Source organism: Hemitrygon akajei, chromosome 12, assembly GCF_048418815.1.
Source record: "Hemitrygon akajei chromosome 12, sHemAka1.3, whole genome shotgun sequence".
Taxonomy (NCBI): domain Eukaryota; kingdom Metazoa; phylum Chordata; class Chondrichthyes; order Myliobatiformes; family Dasyatidae; genus Hemitrygon; species Hemitrygon akajei.
In genome coordinates, this window is record NC_133135.1 from 30,872,185 (window position 1) to 30,898,469 (window position 26,285).

General features: G+C 38.2%; 1 protein-coding gene across 5 annotated transcripts in view; it reads left to right on the plus strand.

The window, feature by feature from the left end:
• LOC140736841 (lysine-specific demethylase 4A-like) overlaps nt 1-26,285 on the plus strand; it is a 65,920-nt gene that overhangs the window by 32,785 nt on the left and 6,850 nt on the right. For all 5 annotated transcript variants that reach the window (XM_073062818.1, XM_073062820.1, XM_073062819.1 and 2 more), the window contains exons 11-19: nt 282-568; nt 2,084-2,207; nt 5,270-5,448; nt 8,855-9,071; nt 15,322-15,398; nt 16,925-16,980; nt 21,508-21,616; nt 23,678-23,866; nt 25,758-25,928. In XM_073062818.1, coding sequence (XP_072918919.1) covers nt 282-568; nt 2,084-2,207; nt 5,270-5,448; nt 8,855-9,071; nt 15,322-15,398; nt 16,925-16,980; nt 21,508-21,616; nt 23,678-23,866; nt 25,758-25,928 — 1,409 coding nt within the window. The remainder of the gene's footprint in view (nt 1-281; nt 569-2,083; nt 2,208-5,269; nt 5,449-8,854; nt 9,072-15,321; nt 15,399-16,924; nt 16,981-21,507; nt 21,617-23,677; nt 23,867-25,757; nt 25,929-26,285) is intronic.

Consider the following 26,285-nt stretch of genomic DNA (forward strand, 5'->3'; position numbering starts at 1 on the left):
TAATGTTCCTTGGTAAATGGCCAGGGTGTGAATTTGACCTCCAACAATGAGAAATGTAAATATTGGTACTTGTGATTTACTCCCTTGTCCTGACATGATCATATCTAATGATGCATTGTTATTTCACACATCACCATTTTAAATTCCATCACATCTCCATGGCCTGTGAAGCATTGGTTTTTATATCACATTTGTAGAACCTGTGCACATTTTTATTCTTGTGTTCCTTTCATCTTTATCACATTTTTACTAGTAATACATTTTATTTGAATTTGCCACAGTTAAGGTTGAAAATGCTGCACAAGAAGAGAAGCTGAGACTGAAGCCAACTTTGTCCTCCTCAGCAGACAGTGCTGTCACTGTGTTAAACTTCTCTGTGGCGGCTCATTCTCAAATTACTTCCACTTCTGTGAAATCCTCAGACTCCAGCTCATCTGATTCCGAAACCACAAGTAGTCAGAGCTCAAGTCAAGAGAGTGCTGCTGAAGACTCTGATAATAGTCCAGATTGGGGTGAACCAGCTAAAACCAATGTTGGAACTAGTCTCAATGAACAAGACCTTGCAGAGGTAATCATAGACATAGTAATTTCATACTACTTGATTGCACTTCACTTTTGCTCTAAATCTCAAGCAATTAATCCAAAATTATGTGCATCAAACTGACACATATTTTTGTGAACTTGGTTTTTGGGGAAGTTAAATTACTCAAGAATGCATTGAGTGAATCAAAGTTAGGTTGAAGTAATCTGTGTAAAGAGTTATTTTTAAATTGATTAACTTTTCAAAAGACCCACAGAATAACTGAGTCCAATTATGAATGTTGTTCCAGGTGACATTATTTTCATTCAGTAATGTTTCTGGAATGTTATATGTACATTCAACCTTTTATTCTTCTTTCAAAGGGTTATAATCTAATCCTTTAAAATATAGAATATATTCATGATAAAGTTTAGAATTTAGATTTAAGAATAGATTAAGAAAATATGTAGTTACTTTTTGCCAGAAAGAATAAGAAATAGTTGCCTAGAAGGATCAATTCTGGGACATCACTTGGACTTGTGATGCAAATATCACTTATCACTTGTATCACAAATATCACTTGTGATATTTGCATAACCTAATTGCACAACTGAGTCCAAATAATAAATCATCTTGAGTATTAATATCAGCTGGAATGCTTGCTCTAGATGCCATCAAATCAGTACAGCAATGGAGCTGAAGGTAAAAATATCAACAAAAATAGTAAGTAAATCATTGTCTATTTTTGGAGGGTTGACTTTTTTTTAAAGTTCATTTGATCTTGAATGTACCAAGTTCTCAGAATTTTGTGCATGCTTCTGGCCTTGTATGAAAATCAGTTTCCTAGGTAGTTTTTAGAAAGCTGTAACTAAGGTGATACTGGAACTGAAAAGCAATCTTCTTATTTTGCGATGCATGAACTACTTTATGAACTACTTTTCCAAGAAAACATCGTGGAAGGGTTTGAAAATTTAGGGAATTTTGGGAATAATTTGGAAAAGATGTTTACTTTATAGAAATCAGAGTTAACAGTTAGTGGTACAAAAATACTCTGATAAATCAAGTATGGAATTCAGACCAAGCTTTTTTTGCTAATGTGGAGCTATTAAATTGTACCTACTTGTCACCTCAACAAGTGGTTGAAGAATGGGGGAGAAATGTGGAGAAGCTGGATGAGTATTTGGAGGAGCCTTCTGTGGAGTGCAAAGTGTCAGCTTGGATCTGCTGCGCTGAATGTTTTCTGTCCCTTCTCTCTACATTGTAAAATGCATGTAATCATCAGCACTTGTTGGATTCTTTCTGAAAGATACCAGCGTATCTCTGAAGATGGATTGCATGCCAGAATTCTTGCCGGATTGTGACCTCATTTCCATAATTCCCATGGAAAGCATGGGTTTTCCATTTGAATTTTGTTTAAATCATTTGCCAACTGAAAACTTGCAAAAAAGGACATGTTGACAAACAATTATTATAATTGTTACCAAAATTGTTCTGGTTTTCCAGCTGCTATTTAACCTTCTGAATTGAGGGAATGTTACAATTCCACATTTCTTCATTTCCTAGATGGCAGAGCAATATATGAAGGAAATGAAATCCAAGAAGAAGGCGAAAAGTCGACGTCAACCTCTCAGTAAACCACCACGGCACCATCCCCTTTCTGTTGTAAAGGACTGTGTCAGTGATGAAGGTTTGTAAAAAGAGTTAGCAGTCTCAGTCAAATAAATGGCTTTGCTTTGAAAGCATGTCTTTGGAATTTGAGCAACACCCACAAAATGTTGGAGGAACTCTTAAGTCAGGCAGCATCTATGGAGGAGGATAAATAGTCAATGCTTCAGGCCAAACCCTTCATTGTGACAGGAAAGAAAGGGGGCAGAAGCCAGAATAAGGTAGTGGAAGAGAAGTACAATCCAGTAAATGTAAATGCCAGATGAGACCAGATGAGGTGGTGGGTGAAATAAGAAGCTGGAACAGGTTAGGTGGAAGAGATAAAGGGCTGAAGAAGGAATCTATAGACAACAGTGGAAGATGGGGAAAGGAGGAGGGGAGCCAGAGGAAGTTTGTGGGGGGGGGGGGGGGTGTGGGTGGAGAGAAGAAAATGAGGAGAAAAGGTAACCAGAATGGATAAAGGAAAAAGAAGAGGAGAGGGGTTAGTTTAAATTTCCAAAAGTTGGAGAAATCGATGTTTGTTCCATCAAGTTACTCAGAAAGAATATGAGGTGTTACTCCTCCTTGTGGCAGTAGGGGATGTCATGGATAGGTATGTCAAAAAGGGAATGGAAAGTTGAATTGAAATAGGTAGCACTGGGAGATCCTGCGAAGGTAATGAACAAAGTGCTCCTCCGATCTCTGTTGGGTCTCACCAATGTAGAGAAGGCCACGCTGGAAGCACCAGATACAATTGAGGAACATAACAGATTTGCTGAATGGACTGCTTGGGGTCTTGAATGGTGGTGAGGGAGGAGGCTCTGCATTAGACTAATTCATACTCTAGGATTCAGTAACAGAAACAATTATACTTGTTACCAAGAAATGTAAAATTTTAACTTCTTGCCATCATTTGATCTTTCATGTTGCCTTATGCTTGTTTGTACCAAAATATGAACTGTAAATTTAGTTTTTTTTATACAAACAAACGTAACATTAGCATTATGGATTGATAATTTTTTTTAATCCAAATTAGAAGTTGGAAAATAGGGGAAAAGGGAATGTCTGTGATGGAGTGGAAAATGGGAGTGTGATGTGAATAGTGGTGCCAGCTAGGAGACGATCAAAGGTTCTAATTTTTGGGATTGAGAGGGATAATAAATCAGACATAATAGAATGGCAGAGCAGACAATGGGCAAATGGCCTAATTCTGCTCCTGGTCTTATTTGCAGGTGAATAATCTGGAGGAGATACAAGTACAAAAGAGGGGAGAAAAAGTGATGTTGGAACTGTTAAGATAAAAAAGCCTGTAGTTTCCAGATTCTTAAAGTTAAAAACAAGTAATGGTGGTTATTCAAAGTTCAAAATAAATTTATTATTGAAGTACATGTATGTCACCATATATTGTACTACCCTGAGATTCGTTTTCTTGTGGGCATTCACAGGGAATATATAGAAACACAATAGAATCAATGAAAATCTGCACACAACAACCAATGTGTAAAAGACAACGTGCAAATGTAAAAAGTAAAAAAAAAAGAAACAAAATAATCATAAATTAGCTATCATTAGCAAGAACATGAGATAAAGCTTTGAAAGTGAGTCCATAGGTTGTGGGAACAACTCAGTGTTGAGTGAAGTTGTCCCCTCTGGTTTAAGAGCCTGAGAGATGAGGGTACCTGATCCTGGTGGTGTGGGTCCTGAGGCTCCTATTCCTCCTTCCTGATGGCAGCAACAAGAAAAGAGCATAGTTTGGATCATGGGGGTCCTTGATGGTGGATGTTACTTTCTTCCAACAGCACTCCTTGTAGATGAACTCGGTGCTGGGGAGGGCTTTACCTGTGATAGACTGATCTGTATCCACTACTTTGTACCTGCTTTTCCTTTCAATGTCGTTGGTGTTTCCATACCAGGCCATGGTGCAACCAATCATTATATTCTCCACTGCATATTTATAGAACTTTGTAAAAGTTTTAGATGGCATGATGAATCTTTGTAAACCTCAAAGAAAGTAGAGTTGTTTTGTAATGGTAGATACGGGCTGCACCCAGGAGAGATCCTCTAAAATACCCAGTAAATTAGGCCTAAGACTCAGCAGATCAGGCCAGCATCTGTGGAGAGAAATGGATTAACATTGTAGGTTGACCTTTCCTCAGTCTGGCTATTTATGATGGGACAACCTGGAAAATTGGTTATGTGAAACTTTCCATGAGTTCTGATTATAACGTGCAAGTTAGGAGATAGAAGCATAGAAATCCATAGCACATTACAGGTCCTTTGGGCCACAATGTTGTACCCACCACGTAACCTACTCCTGAAACTGCCAAGAAATACCCTATCGCAAAGCCATCTATCCTTCTAAGCTCCAGGTACCTATCTAAGACTCTCTTAAAAGATGCTATTGTATCCGCCTCTACCACCTTCACTGGCAGTGAATTCCATGCATCCACCACTCTCTGTATGAAACACTTACCTCTGACATTTTGTATCTACTTCCGAGCACCTTAAAACTATCCACATGATCAATGCCTCTCATCGTCTTGTACACCGCTATCAGGTCACCTCTCATCCTCTGTCACTCCAAGGAGGAAAGGCCAAGTTCACTCAACCTATTGTCATAAGGTACACTCTCCAACCCAGGCAATGTCCTTGTAAGTCTCCTCTGCATTCTCTCTATAGTATCCACATCACTCTATAGTAGTGAGGTGACCAGAACTAAACACATTACTCCAAGTGGGGTCTAACTGAGGTCTTATATAGTTGTAACATTACTTCATGACTCTTGAACTCAGTCCCACGGTTGACAAAGGCCAACACACCAGGCACCTTCTTAACAACACTGTCAACCTGCTCAGCAGCTTTGAGTGTCCTATGGATACAGACCCCAAGATCTCACTGATCTTCCACACAGCCAAGAGTCTTACCATTAGTATTTTATTCTGTCTTCAAACTAGGAACTAATTGGAGAATGAATGGGATTTGGAAGAAATAATAGCAAGGAAAGCCTTCAGGACATCAGATTGTCAAAAAAAAGTATTTGATTTGTACTTTTTAAAATTCAGAACCTGTATAGTGGATTTTAACGATGTTAACCTTTTGTAACAGAAATGCCAGACCTGTTGGCAGTAGAAGATGACCCAATGGAGTCAGAACCGTGGGCTAAACCACTTGCTCATCTTTGGCAAAATCGTCCCCAGAATTTTCTTGCAGAACGAGAGTACAACAGTACGTTGGCACAGCTTGTACCACACTGTTCCATTTGTGCCCTCTTCCAGTTAAACCAGGTTGGAATATTTTTTCATTTCCTCTCCAGTGTTTGATTTAGATTATAGATTCCTTTTATTATAAAGATTTAACACTGGAAAATAGAAGATTATAACTAGTTTTATTGGAAAATTGAGTTCCTCAAATTCAAGTTTGAAAAATGACCATGGATTATGCAAAAAGTAATCGTTCTAAATTTGTGAGATGTTTTCAAGTCGTAAAGTATTTTTCTTAGATAAAGGCCATTGTTGTATCACCATCGGAAAAGAGTGTAATTGCAGTGATTGATTTTCTATTTACTATAAATTTATGAGATACTCTTGAATGAATGTACAAATCCATAATTTCTTGGTTGATAAGATGTGGGGATTTTCTGTGTGACTGTTTTCCCCCCTCTGCTGGCAATTTGGTTTAAAGAATCAGTCACTGCCAATTACTTTTTCCATTAATAATAGTCTGTCTTTTCATTTTGGCTATCCTTATTTTTATGAAGTTTCTTATCTTTGTATATCTATTGAATGTTATTGAGCATTGACAGGAACAGTGAAGTATTTGGGGAAAAATGTTTCCTGCCCATTGAGTCTCAACTGATAGCAGGAATGAGCTGCTACTGAGTGTGGCTGTGTCAGTAGTGACATCTTTACAGGTGAAAAATTGGACTGCAACTTCACTTGCCCATTGTGGTTGATGTGAAAGATCCCAATAATATTTTTGAGAAAATTAAATTTCTGTGTAGAAATTATTGGGGTGAAAAGGTATGTGGTAGCAAGCAAGCTGACAAGAAATGGGGAGGTAGTAAGGGTTCAGTGCTGGGCCTCAACTTTTGTATAATGTGAATAAAAGTACGGTAGCAAAACTTGTTATACAGATGGGTGGTAACCAAAGAAGATTTCATAGGCATTGGGTTGAGTGAGTGGGCAGAGATCTGGCAGATGGAATATGATGGGGAAAAGATGTGCAGTTGTTGATTTTTGTCTGGGAATAGAAATAGAAAAGCATTCAATATAAATGGTTTGCAGAGCTTTGAGTTTGTGGGAGTTTGTACTAGTGTATTATTTGAAGAAGGCTAAGTAAAGCAAATTAAGAAAGATTCAAGATTGTCATTCTTCAGTACACAAGTCTAAAAGAGAGCAAACTGATTCTTACTGTGAATCCGAGGTACCATTTAAAAAAAAAACCAAAATAACCATAGAGAACACTTTTAAAAAAAAACAATAAATTCAAGCACATAAGGGTAGCCTATACACATAAAATGTTTGTACATAAAGTGACATTGAGTGCCAGACTATCTATCCATGGGTGACTGACTGGAAATTATTAATGTCGTGGTGGTGGGTGGGTGGTGTTATTCTTCAGTTATCGAGAGAAGGTTCATCTAGAATATTTTTATCCTACTGGTGTCCTTATTTGAGAAAGGATCTTAATAATGCTGGAAATAGTAAACCTTCACTGAGTGAGACTTAATAGCTGGAATGTGTGGATGTCTTCAGATAGAGTTGGACAGGCTACGCTTGTAATCAATGGCATTTCAAATAGTATGGTGATCTTGGATGTGGAAAAGATGTTTTCTTGTGTAGCAGAATCTAGAAAGGTTACTTGGTTTTTATTAAAGCAATCCATTTATGGCATGAGGTGCAGTTTGAGAGATCATGACTCTGGAACTTCTCAAAGATGGTGGAAGCAACATATGAGCATTTTAATGGCAAACGTAGATAGATTCTTGGTAAACATGAAGATGAAGAATTATAGATTGGAAGAGCAGGTTGTGTGGTTACCAGTAGATCAGCCATGGTATTTGTCTTATTAAATGCCAGAGCAGATTCAAGAAGCTATGGCCTCCTCTATTCATATGGCTCTCAGAATGGTCTCAGACTGAAACAGCGACTATACTCTTTTCCATAGATGCTACCTGGCCTGCTGAGTTCCTCCAGCATTTTGTGTGTGTTGCTTAATGCTGCATGTTGATATTTGGCCTTTAACTGGATGTACTTTTACCAATGCCCTCTGTAACTGAAGAACAATGCTTTTAGTATTGTATTCTATTTTTAGTAGTTCTTCTAGAGCAGTTCTCTTGTCTTTTAATTTTTTTTTTTGCTCAGCATAACAAAACTTTCAATTTCCAGCTATCAGAACACTTCCATCAAAATATAGACATCACCACAACATCCTATACAAAAGCCTTTATTAGTATAGCAGACAGGTTTGCATCTATATACTGCAGAAAAGGTTGCCATGTTTTATGAAAGCTATTTGTTTTAGAGTGTACCATACATGTCAAAAAGTCCAAAGGAATATATTCCATTATTTACACCAACCAAAAAGTTCGGGGGCCTTATTGAATATCCAACAAAGTAAATTTTCTTCCTCGCACAAAAAGTCAGGATGTTAGAAAGTTTTTTCTGATGTGTATTAATAATACGGCTGCTGGATAAGCCTAAGAAAAAAGACACTGGGTCCAGTTCAAGCTTCATCTTCAGAATCCTTTCCATTTAAACAAAATATCACTCCAGTATGCCTGAAGTTTGGGAAAAGTCCAAAAACAGTGGGTGAAAGTTCCAGTATTTACTTTTCATATAGAACACATTGGAGAAACCCCCGTTTTAAATTTCGAGAGACGGTCTGGAATCAAATGGGCTCTATGCAGAATTTTGAGTTACAATGCTTTAGTTCTGTTACAAACTGAAATCATCTTTGCATTATCACAGATGTCTTCCCATGTTTCAGCTGTAATTTCTGCTCCCAGCTCTTCCTCCCGGACCCTTCCCAGCTACTCAGCCTCTCCACAAGAACATTCCCTCAGGAATGATTTCTCCATTGTTTTCAATTATATCTGTCCTATTCCATAGAAAATAGCAAAGAGATCTTGTTATGTGGAGCATTATCTATGTAATGTTTTGGGGGTCAGGGTCAGTTGCATTTTCTTGCTGGAATGTTTCTATTTTGTGGAAACTTGCATTGAGATGATTGCATGATCACCTGAATTGTGTTTAATGAACTTTTTAGGCAATTCTCATCAACTTTACTTTCAGTGAGTTGATATAAAATTTCAGAATTATGTTGTGGCATAATGAAGCATGCATCATTTATGGTTTTAAAAAAAGTATCATGTACTCACAATTTGCTGTTTTAGCAAATAATACCATTTGATAGCTTAAGCTATTTTAACTGATGAATGCAATTTTTTATTACCTTTAAGAATTGCTGATAGAACAGTTTACATTTATGATCTTTTAACATTTGCTTTGATTCCAGCAAATTCAGTGATTAAATGTAACATTGCCAGATATCTGCTCTTGAAACACTGATAGCTGCTATTTTCTTGTTGACCATGGGCAGCAAAAACGTCCTTTGGATTCTGCTTAAATGTTTTGATGCAATTAACTTTTTTTCCCCTTATCTACCATTTCTTCTATTTTCTTTCAATAGGTAGACTGTCAGGAGAGTCATACTTTCAGAAACAAAACCCAACATTTGGATGCAAGTGTACTCAGAAGCAAAGCGAAAACTAAGCCATTGGTTCCGGAGATGTGCTTCACATCTGGAAGTGACCACGTTGATCTCAGCCTTCCCACATCTTACATTGAGGAAGATGGAACAAGCACCCTAATTACATGTGCAAAGTGCTGTGTATGTGTTCACGCAAGTAAGTGTTAGATTGGCTCTTTTTGTGGCATAAAAAAAGGAAGCTTTGTATGAGCACCAGATAGTTATCTGCAAACTGCAAATAATATGTACATCTCTGTGACCATCAAATTTTTTTTTATTCATTCCTGAGTTTTGCCACAGGAAAAACCTTTCAAGTACTTCATCAGTTATGGAGGAATTGCAAGTACCCAGAAGCTGCTTTAGCTTGATTTTATATAGATCAGTTGATGAATCATGACTTTGCACATTAAACTTGAGATTTTTGCATATTGAATATTTTTATAATTGCTTTTAACTAAAGCTAGGATTCTTCCAGAGCTGGTCCCAAAGATTTACATTCCCTCCGTGAAAACAGTGATTTGCAGTGGAGGCATCCTGGAGATTGGGGATTTAATTTTTACTTCATGAAATACTATGCATTTGTTGTGCCAAAATGACCTAGCTGTAGGGAATTGGACAATATTGAATCCTTTCTTACATGTGACTGCATAATAATGGGGAAAAAATTGAAGTTTTATGTTTTGTACATTGGGGAGGTGGGAATATAGTGGCCACAAGCATGGAAAATGTCATTAAGATTTAATCAAGAATTTTTTAATTTGGCATATGAAAAGGACAACTGATTTCTGAATCTCTTGCTCAGCCAAATAGTTTTCACTTGTATAAGAAGCTGTGCAGGTATTTGAACGATCCACAACCTGGATTCTGTTTATCTGTACAACTGTCATTTTCCTTTGTGGGTTAGAGCCATACTAGGCGAATGTCAGTTTGTAATTAACGCTGTAAGGAACTGTAGTACTAAGGATTTAACTAATGTTCAAATATTCCATCTTTAATGTGTAAAATGCCGCACAGAAATTTTACATGTTAAAGCACTTTTGACATTTACGTCGTCTAACATTCACAAGGTCACATGCTGTAAAAATACTCTTCTGATGTGATAATTTTTCCCTATTGTTCCAGATAGTAACTGGAGGCAACTACTGATTAAGTATAGATTTTTTGTTTTTATTTTCCTTAATTATCTGGCTGCAACAAAATCTGAGGTTAAAAGTTGATTTGGCCTAAAGCTGAGCAATTTTATGTCTGAGCGGGAAAATAATTTAAATTAATGGAAGTAGTTGCAGTTGGTTAAAATAGAATGCGCTTGCAATGAAAGAAAATTATATCCATGTGAAATAAGTGTTTCTGCAAGTCGAGCAACATCTGTGGTGAGAAAGTTAACTTTCATTTGAATTAGCAAGTGAGAGAGAGAGAGAGAGAGAGAGACTTTGTTGCAGGCCAGGAGCCATTTGAAAAAAAAACAAGTCTCATCAGGAGTGAGTTTTATTTGAGCCAATAAAAAGAAGGCAGATATTCTAAGTAAGTTTCTAGTAAGTTTTTTTTCTTTCTTTGTATATTAGTACATAGCTAGTGCACTGAGATATGTGATATTTTGTTAGGGAGGTGGGAGCCCTCCGTTCTCTCTCAAAAGAACAATTACATGAAGAACATCGAGCTGCAGCTCCTTTAGAGACCATGTTAAGGTGCTGGAGCTGAAGATCAATGAAAATTAGGTGATAGATAGGAGTTACAGGAAGGTAGCCACCCGCAAGTTATAGGAGTTGGGTAGCTGGGTAACTGTTAGGAGAGGGAAGGGGAATAGACCGCCAGTGTAGAGTACTCCTCTGGCTGTTCCTGTCAATAATATCATTTTGGGTACTGCTGGGTTGTTGGGGGTGGTGGAGCAATCTACTGGAGGAAGCTGCAGCAACCAGGTCTCCAGCACTGTGGCTCTGGAGAGAGTCGGGTGGGGGAAGAGACTTGCAGTAGTGATGGGGGATTCCATAATTAGTGGAACAGACAGAAGATTGTGTGGGTGTGAAAGAGACACCTGAATAGTATGTTGCTTCCCAAGTGCCTGTTTCAGGGATGTCTCAGATCGGGTCCAAGCATTCTAAAGGGGGGAGTGTGAGCAGCTGGAAGTTGTGGTACAAATTGGTACTTAAGACATTGGTAGGAAAAGGGAGGAGTTGAGTAGAAAGCTGAAAAGCAGAACATCCAGGTTAGTAATATAGGGAGTTAGGTATAGATAGAAAGCTTAAAAAAAAAGCAAGACTAACCTGTGGGTGTGAAAGAGATACCTGGAGTGATGTGGCTGAGGATGGGGCAATAGAGTGTAGTGAGACTTTGAGGAAAGACAGACAGATGATAGGGTAACACACACAAAATGCTGGAGGAACTCAGCAGGTCAGGCAGAATCTATGGAAAAGAATAAACAGTTGATGTTTTGGGCTGAGACCCTTAATCAGGACTGCGCAGTAAGGTCAGATGTGTCAGTATTACAGTGGAGTAAAGGGAATTACAGAGGCATGAGACAGGAGCTGGCCAAAGTTGATCAGAAGGGGACATCAGCAGGGACAATGACAGAACAGCAGAGAATGAAGTTTCTGGGGCAATTCTGAAAGCGCAGGATAGATACATCCCAAAGGTGAAGTATTCTAAAGGGAGGATAAAGCAACTGTGGTTAACAAAGGGAAGTCAAAAGACAGCAGAAAAGGAAAAGGGAGGGCACATAATATAGCACAAATTAGTGGAAAGGTGAAAGTTGATATTGGACCACTAGAAAATGACACTGGGGAGGCAATAATGGTAGACAAAGAAAAGGCAGGTGAACTTAATAAGTATTTTGTGTCAGTCTTCACTGTGGAAGGCAGAAACAGTACACCAGAAATATGAGACAGTCTGGGCAGAAGTGAGTGTAGATGCTATTACTAAGGAGAAAGTGCTTGGGAAGCTGAACGTTGATTAGTCACCCGGACTAGAGGGACTATTTCGCAGGGTTCTAAAGAAGGTAGCTGAAGAGATTGTGGAGGCATTAGTAATGATCTTTCAAGTATCACTGGATGCTGGAATGGTTTTGGAGGACTGGAAAATTACAAATTATCACTCCACTCTTTTAAGAAGGGAGGGAAGCAGAAGAAATGAAATTATAGGCCAGCTAGCCTGACCTCACTGGTTGGGAAGATGTTGGAGTTCATTATTAAGAATGAGCCTTCAGGGTACTTGGAGGCACATGATAAAATAGGCCCCAGTCACCCTGACTAATCTGTTGGAATACTTTGAGGAAAGAGCAAGCTGCATAGACAAAGGTGAATTGGTGGATTTTGTGTACTTAGATTTCCAGAAGGCCTTTGACAAGGTGCCACACACGAGGCTGCTTAACAGGGTAAGAGCCCATGATATTATAGGAAAGATACTAGCATTAGATAGAACATTGTCTAATTGGCAGGAGGCGTAGAATGGGAATAAAGGGAACCTTTTCTGGTAGGCTGCCAGTGACTAGTGGTGTTCCACAGGGGTTGGTGTTGGGACCACTTCTTTTTACTTTAATATGCCAATGATTTGGAAGATGGAATAGATGGCTTTGTGGCCAAGTTTGAAGATGATGTGAAGATAGGTGGAAGGGCAGGTGGTGTTGAAGAAGCAGGGAGGCTGCAGACAAATCAGAAGAAAGGGCAAAGAAATGACAGATGGATTATAGTGTAAGGAAGTGTATGGTCTTGCATTCTGGTAGAAGGAATGAAGGTGTGGTCTGTTTTCTAAATGGCAGAAAATTGAAAAATTAAAGGTGTAAAGGGACTTGGGAGTCTCGTATAAGGTTCTCTAAAGTTTAACTTTCAGGTTGAGTTGGTGGTAAGGAAGGCAAATGCAATGTTAGCACTCATTTAAAGAGGACTAGAATATAAGAGCAAGACTGTAATGCTGAGGCTTAATGGTCAGACTGCACTTGGAATATTGTGAGCAGCTTTGGGCTCCATATCTAAGAAAAGATTTTCTGCCATTAGAGAAGGTACAGAGGAGGTTCAGGAGAATAATTCCAGGAAGGAAAGGGTTAATCTGGAGTTTAGAAGAATGAGGGGAGATCTCATTGAAACCTATTGAATACTAAAAGGTTCAGATAGAGTTGATGTGGAAAGGATGATTCCTATGGTGGGTAAGTCAAGGACCAGAGGGCACAGCCTCAAAATAGAGGGACATCCATTTAGAACAGAGACAAGGAGGGATTTCTTTAGCTAGAGGGTAGTGAATCTGTGGAATTTGTTGCCACAAACAGCTGTGGAGGCCAAGTCATTGAGTATATTTTAAGTGGCAGTTAATGAGTTCTTGATTAGTCAGGTGTCAGAGGTTATGGGGAGAAGGCAGGAAAATGGAGTTCACAGTGATAATAAATGAGACAGGATAGACTCAGTGGGCTGAATGGCCTAATTCTGCTCCTTTAGCTTATGGTTTTAACTGTTTCAGGTTGAAGATCTAAGCTGAGAGTTCTGATAAAAGTTTATTGACTAGTTATTGAACTGTTAACTGTACTTCACAATCCACATATGCTACTCGATCTAACTTCAAACTGCTTTTATTACAGTTTTTGCGCTTTGATATTGAGGTTACTTCTTCATAAGAAATTATCTCCAATTTAGTCAGCTGGAATAGTCGGAAGGATGTGACAGCCTTGAAGTGCCTTAAGTTTTGCCTGTATTGGAATGGTTCAGCATTGGATATTTTAGAAGCAAAAGTCTGCACAAACTCTAATTGTTCTCCTTGTACAGAACGCTAAAAGAAGATGGGGTAAAAGTGCTCAAGTAAACAGTTGATGCAAAACAGTTCCAGTTAGTGGAAGGGTTGAAAACAGGGTACTGTCAAAAAGGGACATTTGTTTAGAAAGGTTGATACCTGCCATTCATTGTCCCATAGTGTGTTGACTGTGAAAAGGGAACTATATTGATCCTTGACTGGAAAATAATATGCAGATTTATGGAAAAATGGCAGGGTAATGGGACTAGCTACGTTGCACTTTCAAAAATTTGATATGGACTCAAAAGACTAAATGGCTGCCTCCTCCACTGTTATATTTGATCCTGATTTTTTTTTCATAGTGATTGGATACAACACTATCTTTCCCCTTTTTCTGCTCTCGCTATACATCAGAATCAGATTTAATATCATCAACATATGGCATGAAATTTGTTAATTTTATGGCAGCAGTACAATGAAATGTGATAAATAGAGGAAAATAACTACACAGACACACGCGCGCACATATTCACTCCCCTTTGAAAGTTCTCATGCTTTATTGTTTTACAATATTGAATCAGTGGATTTAATTTTTTTGACGTTGATTGAAAAAGTGGTCTAAATTAATTACAAATATAAAGCACAAAATAATTGGTTGCATAATTACTCACCCCTTTCAAGTCAGTATTTAGTAGATGCACCTTTAGCAGCAATTACAGCCTTGAATCTATGTGGATATGTGTCCTATCAGCTTTGCATATCTGGACACTGCAATTTTTCCCCATTCTTCTGTACAAAACTGCTCAAGCTCTGTCAGATTGCATGGGGATTGTGAGTGAACAGCCCTTTCTAAGTCCAGCCACACATTCTCAATTGGATTGAGGTCTGGACTCTGACTGGGTCACTCCAGAACATTAACTTTGTTGTTTTGAAGCCATTCCTGTGTACCTTTGGCTTTATGCTTGGGGTCATTGTCTTACTGGAAAGCAAATCTCCCAAGGCTCAGTTCTTTTGCAGTCTGCATCATGTTTTCCTCCAGGTTTTCCCAGTATTTTGCTGTATTCATGTAGCCTTCTACCTTCACAAATTGGAGTTTCCAGATGGCAGGTGTATTTTTTATTGCACTCAATTTAAACATCTTGACTGCACATGATTGTCTCCATTTATCTAATTATGTGACTTTGGAAACCAATTTGCTGCACCAGTGATGGCTTGGTGTTTCATATTAAAGGGATGAATGCTAATACAATCAATTGTTTTGTGTTTTATATTTGTAACTAATTTAGATCACTTTGTAGAGATCTGTCTTTAACACAAACTTTTTTCTGTTGATAAGTGTAATAAATATCCACAATATTTCAGTGTTGTAAAATAAAACATGATAACTTCCAAGGGGAGTGTATACTTTTTATAGGCATTGTATGTCTATAAAATAGTTAAGTTAAAATATGCCGTGTAAAAAGAGCAGAAATTTTTTAATGAAGTAATGAGTGGATATTCATTTCTGGGCCACCAACATCATGGGCGACCCTAACAACAGCCCTAATATAAGCCCGTTATGGATTTGAGGAATAATCTTAATGGGTTCATACACATTAAAAGTTTAATTATTTGCATTTTCCAATAAATTGCATGAGTTGAAAAGCTGTTTTGATTATAAACTTCTAAAACAGAAAAAAATGTTCTTTGCTTTGAAGGCTGTTACGGAGTCGCTCCTGAAAAAATAACCGATGACTGGATCTGTTCAAGATGTTCTGCTAATGCTTTATCAGAAGTAAGTATCATGACATGTGTGTAGTTGATCAATATAATCCTTTTTGAAAAGAAAGAAATTTGATGATCTAGGCAGAGGTGTAGGTGAGTTGATTTCAGTTTGCAGACAACTCAGGAGGAGTCATAGAAAATAAAGAAGGTTCTCAAAGGATTTAGCTGGATAGAGACCAGTTGGAAAAGATGGATTTAATCTGAATAGCTGTGAGAAGTTGTATTTTGCGAAGTCAAACACAAGATGAAAGCATACAGCAATTGGCAAGACCCTTCAGTGTATTGATGTGTAGAAGAATCTTGGGGCACAGGTCCACAAATTCCTTAAAGTGGTGACAAGGCAATAAATAGGTGGTAATGAAGGCGTATGTCATACTTCATCAGTCTGGATATTGAGTATGGAAGTCAGAAAGGCATGTTGTAGCTATATAAAACTTGATCCATTCTTGATCCCATGTAAGTTCAACACCAAATTTGATTACAGTTAGCTAGAAACCAGAGCTGTGGAGAATGTACTCAGGCAGATGTAAAAGGGAGCAAAATTCAAACTGCTGGAGGAACTGAGTAAAAGTAAAGGGATCATCAACATTTTGGGTCATAACTTTGCTTCAGGTTTGGGAAATAAATGGATGAACCAGGTAATGGCACATGAAGCAGAATGTGAGGTTATACATGTTGATCAAAGTCATAAACAAAGTGACTGCGAAGCTGTACAAGGGCATGGTAGTTCATGAGGTAAGTTTGTAAATACAGTAAACAGTCCAAAATTCAAATGATATATTAATCTTTGATGGGTTTGTATTATAAACCAAAGACACCTTGCTGTAATTTGAAAACTTTATTTAACAGTGTAATTGACTTAGAATAGCTTGATTGATCCCTGGAATGACAGAATTGTCCTCCAAGGAGGAATTTGAGCAGCATTGGCAAGAAACAGGGTGATTTCATTGACTTAATGTTCTGAAAAGGACTCATCAGGTTGATGCCAAGTGGCTGTGCCTTCTAGCTGGAGAGTGTAGGGGCAAGGACAGGATGTCAAGATGGGGGGGGGGGGGGGGCGGATATTCATTTAGAGGTAAAGTGAGATTTCTTTTAGGAAAAGTCTTTATAATTCTAGCTGCAGATGCTGAAGTATTGAGAAAATTAAAGCTGAGTCTAGGAGTTTTAATTATAAAGGCTAGAGGTGAATGTGGAAATAAAGTGGGGAAGTGAATATTATGACAAAATCAGCTATGTATAGATGAAGCATAATTTGAGGTTCTATTGCATGGCTGAGAAACCATGTAATTAACTTCTGTACTTATGATCAAATTTCTAGTAGTGCAAGTTCCATGAACTTGAAATCAGTCTTGCTGATAAGACACAAAAAAAATTGAAGTTTGTGAATTGTAAAGCTGAAGATATATGTAGATTTGAACTGGTTTAAAATTTTGAAGATTATCAAAGTGCTTTAAGTTTTCGAAGACTACTATGTTAAGAAAATAATACTATCGCACCACAAGCTAGTATATTCTTGTATCTTTTGCATTTATACAGGATTGCTGTCTCTGTACCCTTCGGGGAGGAGCTCTTCAGAAAACCACCGACAACAGGTCAGTTGTTAATTTTAGAACATTATGCAAAGAGATGTTCTAGACAGATCTCCATCTTAAATTACCCATTTTAAAATGATGGAAGGTCCATCCAGGACAAACCCAAGTGTGATGGTGGATGACCTTTTGATGCTCTGTTCTCCTGGGGCACAGCTACTGTGTAGACGATTATCACTGACTGGGTGGATATTCCCAGTGATAAGCTGCTGGAGCATGTAGTTTGCATGATAAGGCAGCTGTTGTGCATCTCTGCCATGTGCACGGTAATGACACAATGCCTGGAATGCGGAGGAAGAGGTGAAATAAGAAAGGCTGCTGTGTCTCAGTCTGCTGAAAACATCGACTATACTGGCAATAATACCTCTGGGTGTAAAGTGAACTGGACTTGTAGAATTTTATTTTTTAGCTGAGTGATTTCAAGACTGTGTGTTCTTATATTTAGCATTTATGCCTTCTTTGATCAGATGCTTCTCCCTGCTCGTTCCCAATGTTATGGTTTCCTACCCCATCCGTTTCTCTGTTAGTCTTGGTCACAGAATTACACGGCATGTAAACAGACCATTCAACTCATTTTGTCCATACTAACTAAGGTGCCTACCTGAACTAGTCTCATTTGGCCCACATCCTTTTCTACCCGTATGCATCCAAATGTCTTTAAATGTTGCTATTAACCCAACTCTAACACTTTCCCTGACAGCTTGTTTTAGACATCCGCCACTCTCTATGTAGAAAAGCATTGCCTCACAGGTCAACTTTAAATCTTTCCCTTTCTACCTTAAGTCTATGACCTCTAGTTTAAACTCTTCAACCTTTTTCTGGTTGGCTGCCAGTAATTAGTGGTATTCCTCAGGAGTCAGTATTGGGACTGCTACTTTTTACATTGTTTATCAGTGATTTAGAGAATGGATTTGATAGTTTTGTGGCAAAGTTTGCAGATGATACGAAGGTAGGTGAAGGGGTAGGTAGTGCTGAGCTGAGGAAGCAATACGATTTGCAGAAGGACTTGGACAAATTGGAAGAATGGGCAAAGAAGCGGCAGATTGAATACAGTATTGGGAAATATGTAATAGTGCATTTTGGTAGAAGGAACGAAAGTGCAGACTGTTACCTAAATGGAGAGAAAATTCAAACATCAGAGGTGCAGAGGGTCTTAGATCCTCATGCAAGACTCTCAGAAAGTTAATGTACAGGTTTAGTCTTTGGTAAGGAAGGGGAATGCAATGTCACCTTTAGAAAAATGCAGGGGGAGGATCTCATTGAAACCTGCAGAACGTTGAAAGGCCTCGATAAGGTTGAATGTGGAGAGGATGTTTCCTATGGTGGGGATGTCCAGAACTAGAGGGCACACTCACAAAAGTGAGAGGCGATCCTTTAGAACAGAGGTAAGGAGGATTTTTTTTTCGCCGGGGTTAGTGAATCTGTGGAGTGCTCTGCCACAGGCAGCTGTGGAGGCCAAGACTGTGGGTATATTTAAAGCAAAAATTGATAGTTCCCTGACTGGTCAAGGCATGAAAGGATATGGCAAGAAGGCAGGTGTATGGGGTTGAGTGGGATCCAGGATCTGGCATGATGGAATGGCAGAGCAAACTCAATGGGCTGAATCGCCTAATTCTGCTCCTATGTCTTATGGTCTTAAATGTCAGAAAACTAACACATATTTGCGTTAAAGGTTAATAGGATAAGTTTATGCTGTACAGCTTACTTTGACTTTTTATGGTCTGCTTCCAGTTTTCTCTTACTAAAATGCAAATCCCAGGCATCTGGATCTCTGCTGACCTCAGAATTTCCTGTTTGGTCATGGATTTATTGTACTGAGAATTTTTAAAGAATTTTTTAGAAAACCATTCTATATTTGAAATATCCCTCTGTCTGAGTGATGGTACCATCACTGACCTTCACTGTTTGGTCACCGTAATCGTTCAAAGGTGAATTCTTGCTTCCTGATATAAAATTAGTATTTAGCATGTAAATAATTGCATGTACTTGTGTAAAACCAGGTGGACTTGTCTATCGTTTTTACTTTATTTTTAAGCTATATTTTATGATTAATCAAGGATATCTTCAAGTTGTATATTGTTTTAAATGATTAACTACCTTTTTAGAAATATTTAATTGCTGCTTTTGTGATGTATGATGCATTTTTGTTTGTTATTTGAAAGCTATTGACCAGCTTTCATGTTTTCTGCATCCAAGAGTATCCACTAACATGCATCAAACACTGCATCCAAGAGTATCCACTACCCCATCCATAAATTTATTGACATGTATCAAAGAGCTGTAAAGTTGTACATTTAGAATCTAAATAGTACATTTAGAATCTAATTATTATCTAAATAGTAAAGTACACTGTTTAAATCAAATGCATATAAAGCCGGTAATGTTAAAACTAAGTTTACAGTGAAATTGTAAAAATAGTGATAAGCCAAAACTTGGCATTACTATTACTTTAGCTAAATGGAAAATAGAACTATAATTTCAGATAACTTTCAAACAATATGCAATAGCTATCGTAATATATTTTAAATGATATGTATAATATTTTAATATAGGGAGTAAAATTGTTTTCTTGTTTAACTAGTTCTGACAATGTTGCAAAACACTCAGAATTCTGTTTGACTTTTCTCATCCTATACAAGAAACAGTATACATTTCCCTTAAGCTAGATTGCAACCATTTACAATAACATTTAGGCAAATGTCCCTTCATCAAGGGTTAACCTGAAATATTTCTGAAATACAGTACGCATGTGTTCTAAATATTAACATCATTGCCTGTTTTCATGACACTGTATATCTTATGCCAATCTACAGTGTGAGGGGAAATATTTTCATTAACTTTTTGTTAGGTAAGTTCAGGGTACATTTGCATCAACATTTTATTCATCCTCAGCCTCTGGTACTGGTTTTTAAACACTGAAGTAATCTTATCATCCTTGACTACTCCTGTTGCTTTTACCTTTGCTCTCGTTCGCAAGCTCAGTTTTCCTGCCAGACTCTTCCAACTGTTTCTGCATCTCGTTTCTCCAGTGCTTAAACACTAATCACTGTACAGTTTTGATTCACTCCTGAACATAGTTAATACTTTCTAGTCCATAATGCAGAAACATACACTTTACTGAAGTCTCATTAGGGGTCCAAGACAGGACTCTCACACTACCATTCACACTTTCACAGTTATCCACACTTTGAAATTCCTTTTCTTACTCACATCACACACAGGAGAGAGAAAAAAACATTCTTGCCCTCTACAATCCTTCTCCCTACATTCCCTTTTCTGTGTTTTTTTTAAATTGAAATACAGTGTGGAATAGACCCTCTGGCTTTTTGAGCCGTGTTGCCCAACATTCTCCTCTGGAATTAATCCTAGCCTAATCACGGGACAATTTACAATGACCAGTTAACTTAACAACTGGTACATCTTTGGACTGTGGGAGGAAACCTGAGCACCTAGAGGAAATCCACATGGTCTCGGGAAGAACATACAGGCAGCGGCGAGAATTGAACCCAGGTCACTGGTACTGTGAAGCATTGTGCTAATCACTATGCTACCATAGCACCCCTATTTTTTTTCCCTACCCTTTTCCTTTGTGGGACACAACCCAGTGTGCACTTGTGGAGCTTGAACCCGACCAGATGCACTCCCTTTTTTTTGTTACTGCTTTCCTCCACCAACTCCCTTTTATATGTTGGTGACTATTGTGATGGTGTACCTTGACTATTCCACACAGCAGGAAATCTGTGTTCCAGCAGCAGATTTGTTCCTTTGCTCAAATGAGTTGTGTGGTATTTGGGACTTATCAGCCTGCTGGGCACAATTCTGTTCTCCTGTACAACAGACTTGAGGGTTAGACACCTTGGTGGAACCTCTGCTAACAGTTGTCACCAATGAACTGGACTCTGGCAACTATGTATAAAGAGATCAGCATGGTCCCTGACACCACACTGCTGTGAAGTCTGAACAAGGAATTTACATTTGATCCAGAAATTGACTAGTTGTAAACAAATACTGATCCAATAGAAACTTTATATACTTCTGAATCCCATTATTTTCATATTGAAGTAGCAATCAATGCATATTTCAGGTGTTATTAATCAATTAAGTCTATTTGTTAAAGGGTTAATGTTTAAGAGAATTAGTAAAATAACTGTCCCAATAGTAAGTATTGTTTGCATCTTTATCTTGGTCTGCTTGGTGATCTTGGTTCCTAGGCTTGAACAGAAAGTCTAGAGAGTTTGGCTTTCATAGACACTGAGTGAATACACTTTATAAACTGTCAGTTTATCACCTTTACTATTGACTTAGTTTAAGTTTCACACATAGAAAGGCTGTACAAAGTGTGTTCTGTTCTGTTAGCACACATTTAACCCTTGCTTTGCTGCAATTTCCACAAGTAAATGGCCAAGATGGCAGTACTATTGAATTTTTAAAATATGCATTGTAAGTATCTTTGAAATGCATTGAAGGGATTTGAATAAACACAGTTCAATCATTGGGTTATCTATTTAAATATACATTTTTTTTGTACAGGTGGGTACACCTAATGTGTGCTGTTGCAGTGCAGGAGGTTCGGTTTGTGAATGTCGCAGAACGCCGTCCTGTGGATGTCAGCCCAATACCACCACTTCGCTGGAAGCTGGTACGAGTTGTGCTTAGTGTCTTAAACCAAGTGCCACTGGTAAATGCTACAAGTTATAAACCCAGATATGTGGTACTATTTAGATCACTTACCCACATCAAATGGTCTCTATTTTGTCCTGCTACTGTCAATCCCCGGAGTTCATTTTTGGCCATGGAAATATTCAAAGCTATCCTTGACAAATAGAGGAAAGCATGCACTCTTCCCAGAACATGGATCCATGGCAAACAATCTATTTTGCAGGAAATGGATGATAATCTGCATCATTAGGCCTGACATGATTAAGTTCTTAATTGGATTTTTTCCCCAGTTTACATGTTGTTACAATATGTGAGTTATAACCAAGGAAAAACTTGCTGGAGTCACTTAGCATTATAGTGCATAGATGTTATTAAGTACATCAAAAATCAAACTTATGAAAAATTAGTGAAAATAACAAAAATAAACTGCATATATTTACAATAAGATATCTACCAGAAAACACAATAAATAGCTCTATACCATTTTATCCAGTGTGATCTCCTGGTAGCTCTATTTACCTACTGTTGCGAACCCCGTAACTGGGTATCTTACCAGCAAAGATAGAAGTGTCTGTTGGAGTCTGGTGATACTATTTTCAACAGTATTTATTAGTAAAAATATACAAAAATAATATCAATGCCAATATACAGATAATATATGTCAGCAATGCTAAACCTAAAAGTGTGGGTATAATAATAATAATCAATACAAAACAAGCTCTATCGTTGTCTAGGGGATAATGAATTGTCAGGTGGAAATATAAAGTTCAGTTCAGTTCATGCAGGCTGCGGTAGTTGTTGGTCGTTGTGTTGCAATTGTTGGAGAGAGAGAGAGAACAGTAACAGCTATTGACTTGCCAACTTTACTTTACGATTTTGATCTGTCAATGTGTCATTGTTGTGGCCATTCACGTATGACCCCTCTGTCCTTTAGCTAGACCGTTCTTCCGTGGTGGGCTCGTCACCCAGGCAAGGGTGGACACACACACAAGCCCCCACCGGTCTCGCTACAAAACACTGTGAGTTAAAATTTACCGACCCTTCGTTCGGTCTCCGATCTCCCACCCTGTCTCGTGGGAGTTCCGATGCTCACTAGCGTCTCTCCTGGTGCGTCTGAGGGATGTTCCCCAGACTTCACTTTTATCCCCACTCACGGGGTCTCAGGTTTCAATCAGATTGGGATGATGTAACCCATCAAACCAGCCCACTCTGGTTGCCCCCGAGGGGTTTCAATGAATAGAACATTACCAAGTAAACAATCCTTCTCCAAAAGACAATAGCAGTAAATCAATGGCCTTTGTCAGTAGGAGACATTCCACTTTGTGTATCTCTGAGCTGTCTGTCATTGACTTTCTTGAATAACAACTGCCCTGGCAGAGTCCCTTTTGTCTCTCTTACTTCCTTGATAACAGCATCGAAATAGTAGCGATTTGCGATTCTCCAAAGGGGGGGGGAGGGCATTGGCGACTCTGCACCCTTCTGCCCATCAGAGTTGTTCATCCTTCGTAACACTACCGAAAGCAAACTGCCCCATTTATTTTTAACACCAGGATGTACCATCCTTGATTACCCACAAAGTTGACTTAAGACTACATGAGTCAGAGTATGATACAATCCACAATGTATTTACAATCATAGTACTGATAGTTCATTCTTTGTGATGAAACCTTCAGGAGTCTGGGAGGGAATTAACACCAAATCGAATTACAAGTAATAAGCTCTGACAAGCTTTATAGCTAGAGTATTTATGTGGCTGATTCATCTTTGTTTCTGGTTAGTGCTGTCAATGGTGTAATAGCTGTTATTGCATTGAAAAGCTATTGACTGTCAAAGGGAGGTGGTCATACTGTTTTGTGCTACCTTTTCACAAGTAATATTCAGGCAGTAAGAACAGCTCTTAGGCTTAGACTAAACTGTACAAAAATTTGACTATAGTTTTTATTACATGTGTTAATGTTGCATACTATTTCTGTACCTCAGTCATTGTGCACTCTTTAAACTGCATATGCTTTATCAATGATATAACATTGGCCATTTACAGAAATGCTTCTACTGTAAAAAGAGAATGAAAAAGACTGGTGGTTGCTGTGTGCAGTGCTCCCATGGTCGTTGCCCCACTTCTTTTCATGTGACCTGTGCCTATGCTGCTGGAGTCATCATGCAACCTGATGACTGGCCGTATGTAGTCTTCATCACCTGCTGTAGGCACAAGACACCCAGTCAAGCAGAGGTAAGTGCAATTTAACAGCAGTAGGTTATTGCTGCTGGGCAGAATTCCCATACTTGTCAAATAAATTAGTTTTTACTAATTGCTGTTACAGGAGAATTGTAGGATTATGGACAAGGGTACCTTGGTATTTAGCTTGGTACCTTGGAAATGTATTGGTATTGATGGTTGCTGATTAGAAATCTGTTTCGTTCCATTGAACCCCGTTTTTAATGCCTCTACAAGTGTTAAAAGAATGAATGAAACCATTCATCTCGGTCTCATCAGTCTTTACTGAGAAGTTTTGAATCATTTCTATTCCTGAAATTTTGATATTGCTGCCCTGCAGTGAAGCCAATGAAAGGAAAGACTACAGCTTTACAGCCACACTTCAGGTGATGGGCTTGAGTGTTGTACATTTCAAGGTATCTCCTTAAGCTATTGACTGCAGCTGTACAATGTTGTGGCTTGAAGGGTGGTCATGCAACCATCAATAATGTACCAACCTTTTGATATTAAAATCTTTCTGACTTTCTCCTTCTTGACCAAACACACCTCAGTATACTTATCTAATTCTCTTAACTTCATTGAAATCATTTTCTTCATCCTTTTCTGGACACACATTCCAATTTTTTTAAGTGTCCTTGTGTCAGTTGCTTTAATTTTGTGACCTCTTGTTGGCAATTCTATTGCTGCTGAAAGCAGTTTCTTTCTAACTACTAAATTTTAAATATTCATGAAAATCTTTCATTTGATCTTTTTAAAGACAGGTGTTCCAAGGAGAATAATCTATTTTTCCATATTTCCCTCTCTTTGTACCATTCTACTAAATTTCCTCTTTACCTTCGCCAGGGTTGTGAAATACTTCCTAATGTCTGATCCTAAATAGAACAAAATGCTGTACTGGAGGCTTAACCATTATTTTATAGCACGCTTTTTGTGGTCTTCCCCTATATATGAAGACAAAGATCCCAAATACTTTAGCAATCGTATTACCAATTTGCTCTACCACTGAGATCTGAGACATAGATACTTAAATTCTGGTGTTCATTTTTATATAGTAGTGCAACAGTTAGAGCAACGGATTGTTGGAGTTTAGTGTTCCATTCCAACGCTGTCTGTAAAAAGTTTGTACTTCCTCCCTGTGAATGTGTTAATTTCCTCTAGATGCTCAGGTTTCCTCCCACTTTCCTAGTTAGTAGGTTAATTGGTCATTGTAAATTATACTGTGATTAGGCTAGGGTTAAATGGATGGGTTGCTCATTCAGCCAGAAGGGCCTGGTCTAAGCTGCATCTGCACTTAATAAAAATGACATTTATATATGTAATTCTGGCATTTAATTCACTAGTTTTCTAGCTATCGTTTATTTTGCCCATCTTGTTAGTTTGTATCTTGCCTGTTGGATCCAAAAGCCCTGTTCCATGGCTGCAGCTTTGTGAGTAAATTATGTTTTAAGGTATAAAGGGAAGATCTAACCTACAGCAGCTACTATTAACTGTCTTGGTACTGGCCCACCATCTGTTCATTAATTAACATGTGCAAAATGAATTTTTTGTTATCTTCCTTTGCTGGACAATTGAGATCAATGGAACTTTTAAAAGATGGGCACCACAGTATAGTGGTTACCACTGTGCTATTACAGCTCAGGGTGTCGGAGTTTAATTCCAGCATTATCTGTAAGGAGTCTCCCTGTGCATCCTCCCTATGGAATGCATGGGTTTTCCCCAGGTGCTTTGATTTCCTCCCATAGTCCAGAGACGTACTACATAGGTTAATTGGTCATTGTAAATTGTCACATGACCAGGTTGGGGTTAAATCAGTGGTGGCAGGGGTGGTGCATTTCGAAGGGCCAGAAGGGCCTACTGCACACTGTATCTCTAAATAAAATAAAGATTTTCTTTAATTTTTCCATAGCGTTCTAAATCAGCTTTGAATGAGATTGAAGTTGGGCAGAAGGTCATCTCAAAACACAAAAATGGGCGCTTTTACCAATGTGAGGTAGTTGGATTGAGTAAAGAAACCTTCTATGAAGTGAATTTCGATGATGGTTCCTTCAGTGACAACTTGTATCCAGAGGACATTGTGGTAGGTTGTGATTTTTGTTACATTGTAAAATAGCTTGTGACTGAAATTGTGTGCCCTTGATTCCAAAATCAAGATAACGACATTTGTTAAACTGTCTTGCAGGAAAACCTGCCTGAGCAAAAAGCATAAATGTTTTCTTAAAGTTGGTTCAACGTCCACAAGTTCTGTTTGCCGTAAAACTATTTTAATATAAGCAAAATGAACAAAACTATACACACTGATACATTATACAGAAAGATAGTCCAAGAGCCAAAAATAATTTGTCTGTTTTCAAGTCCATGGCTTTTTATTTAAAAAGGAATGAAGTTTGCTTTTCCAGAAGATGTTTTGTGTTCATTATGTTAATAGAAACATAGA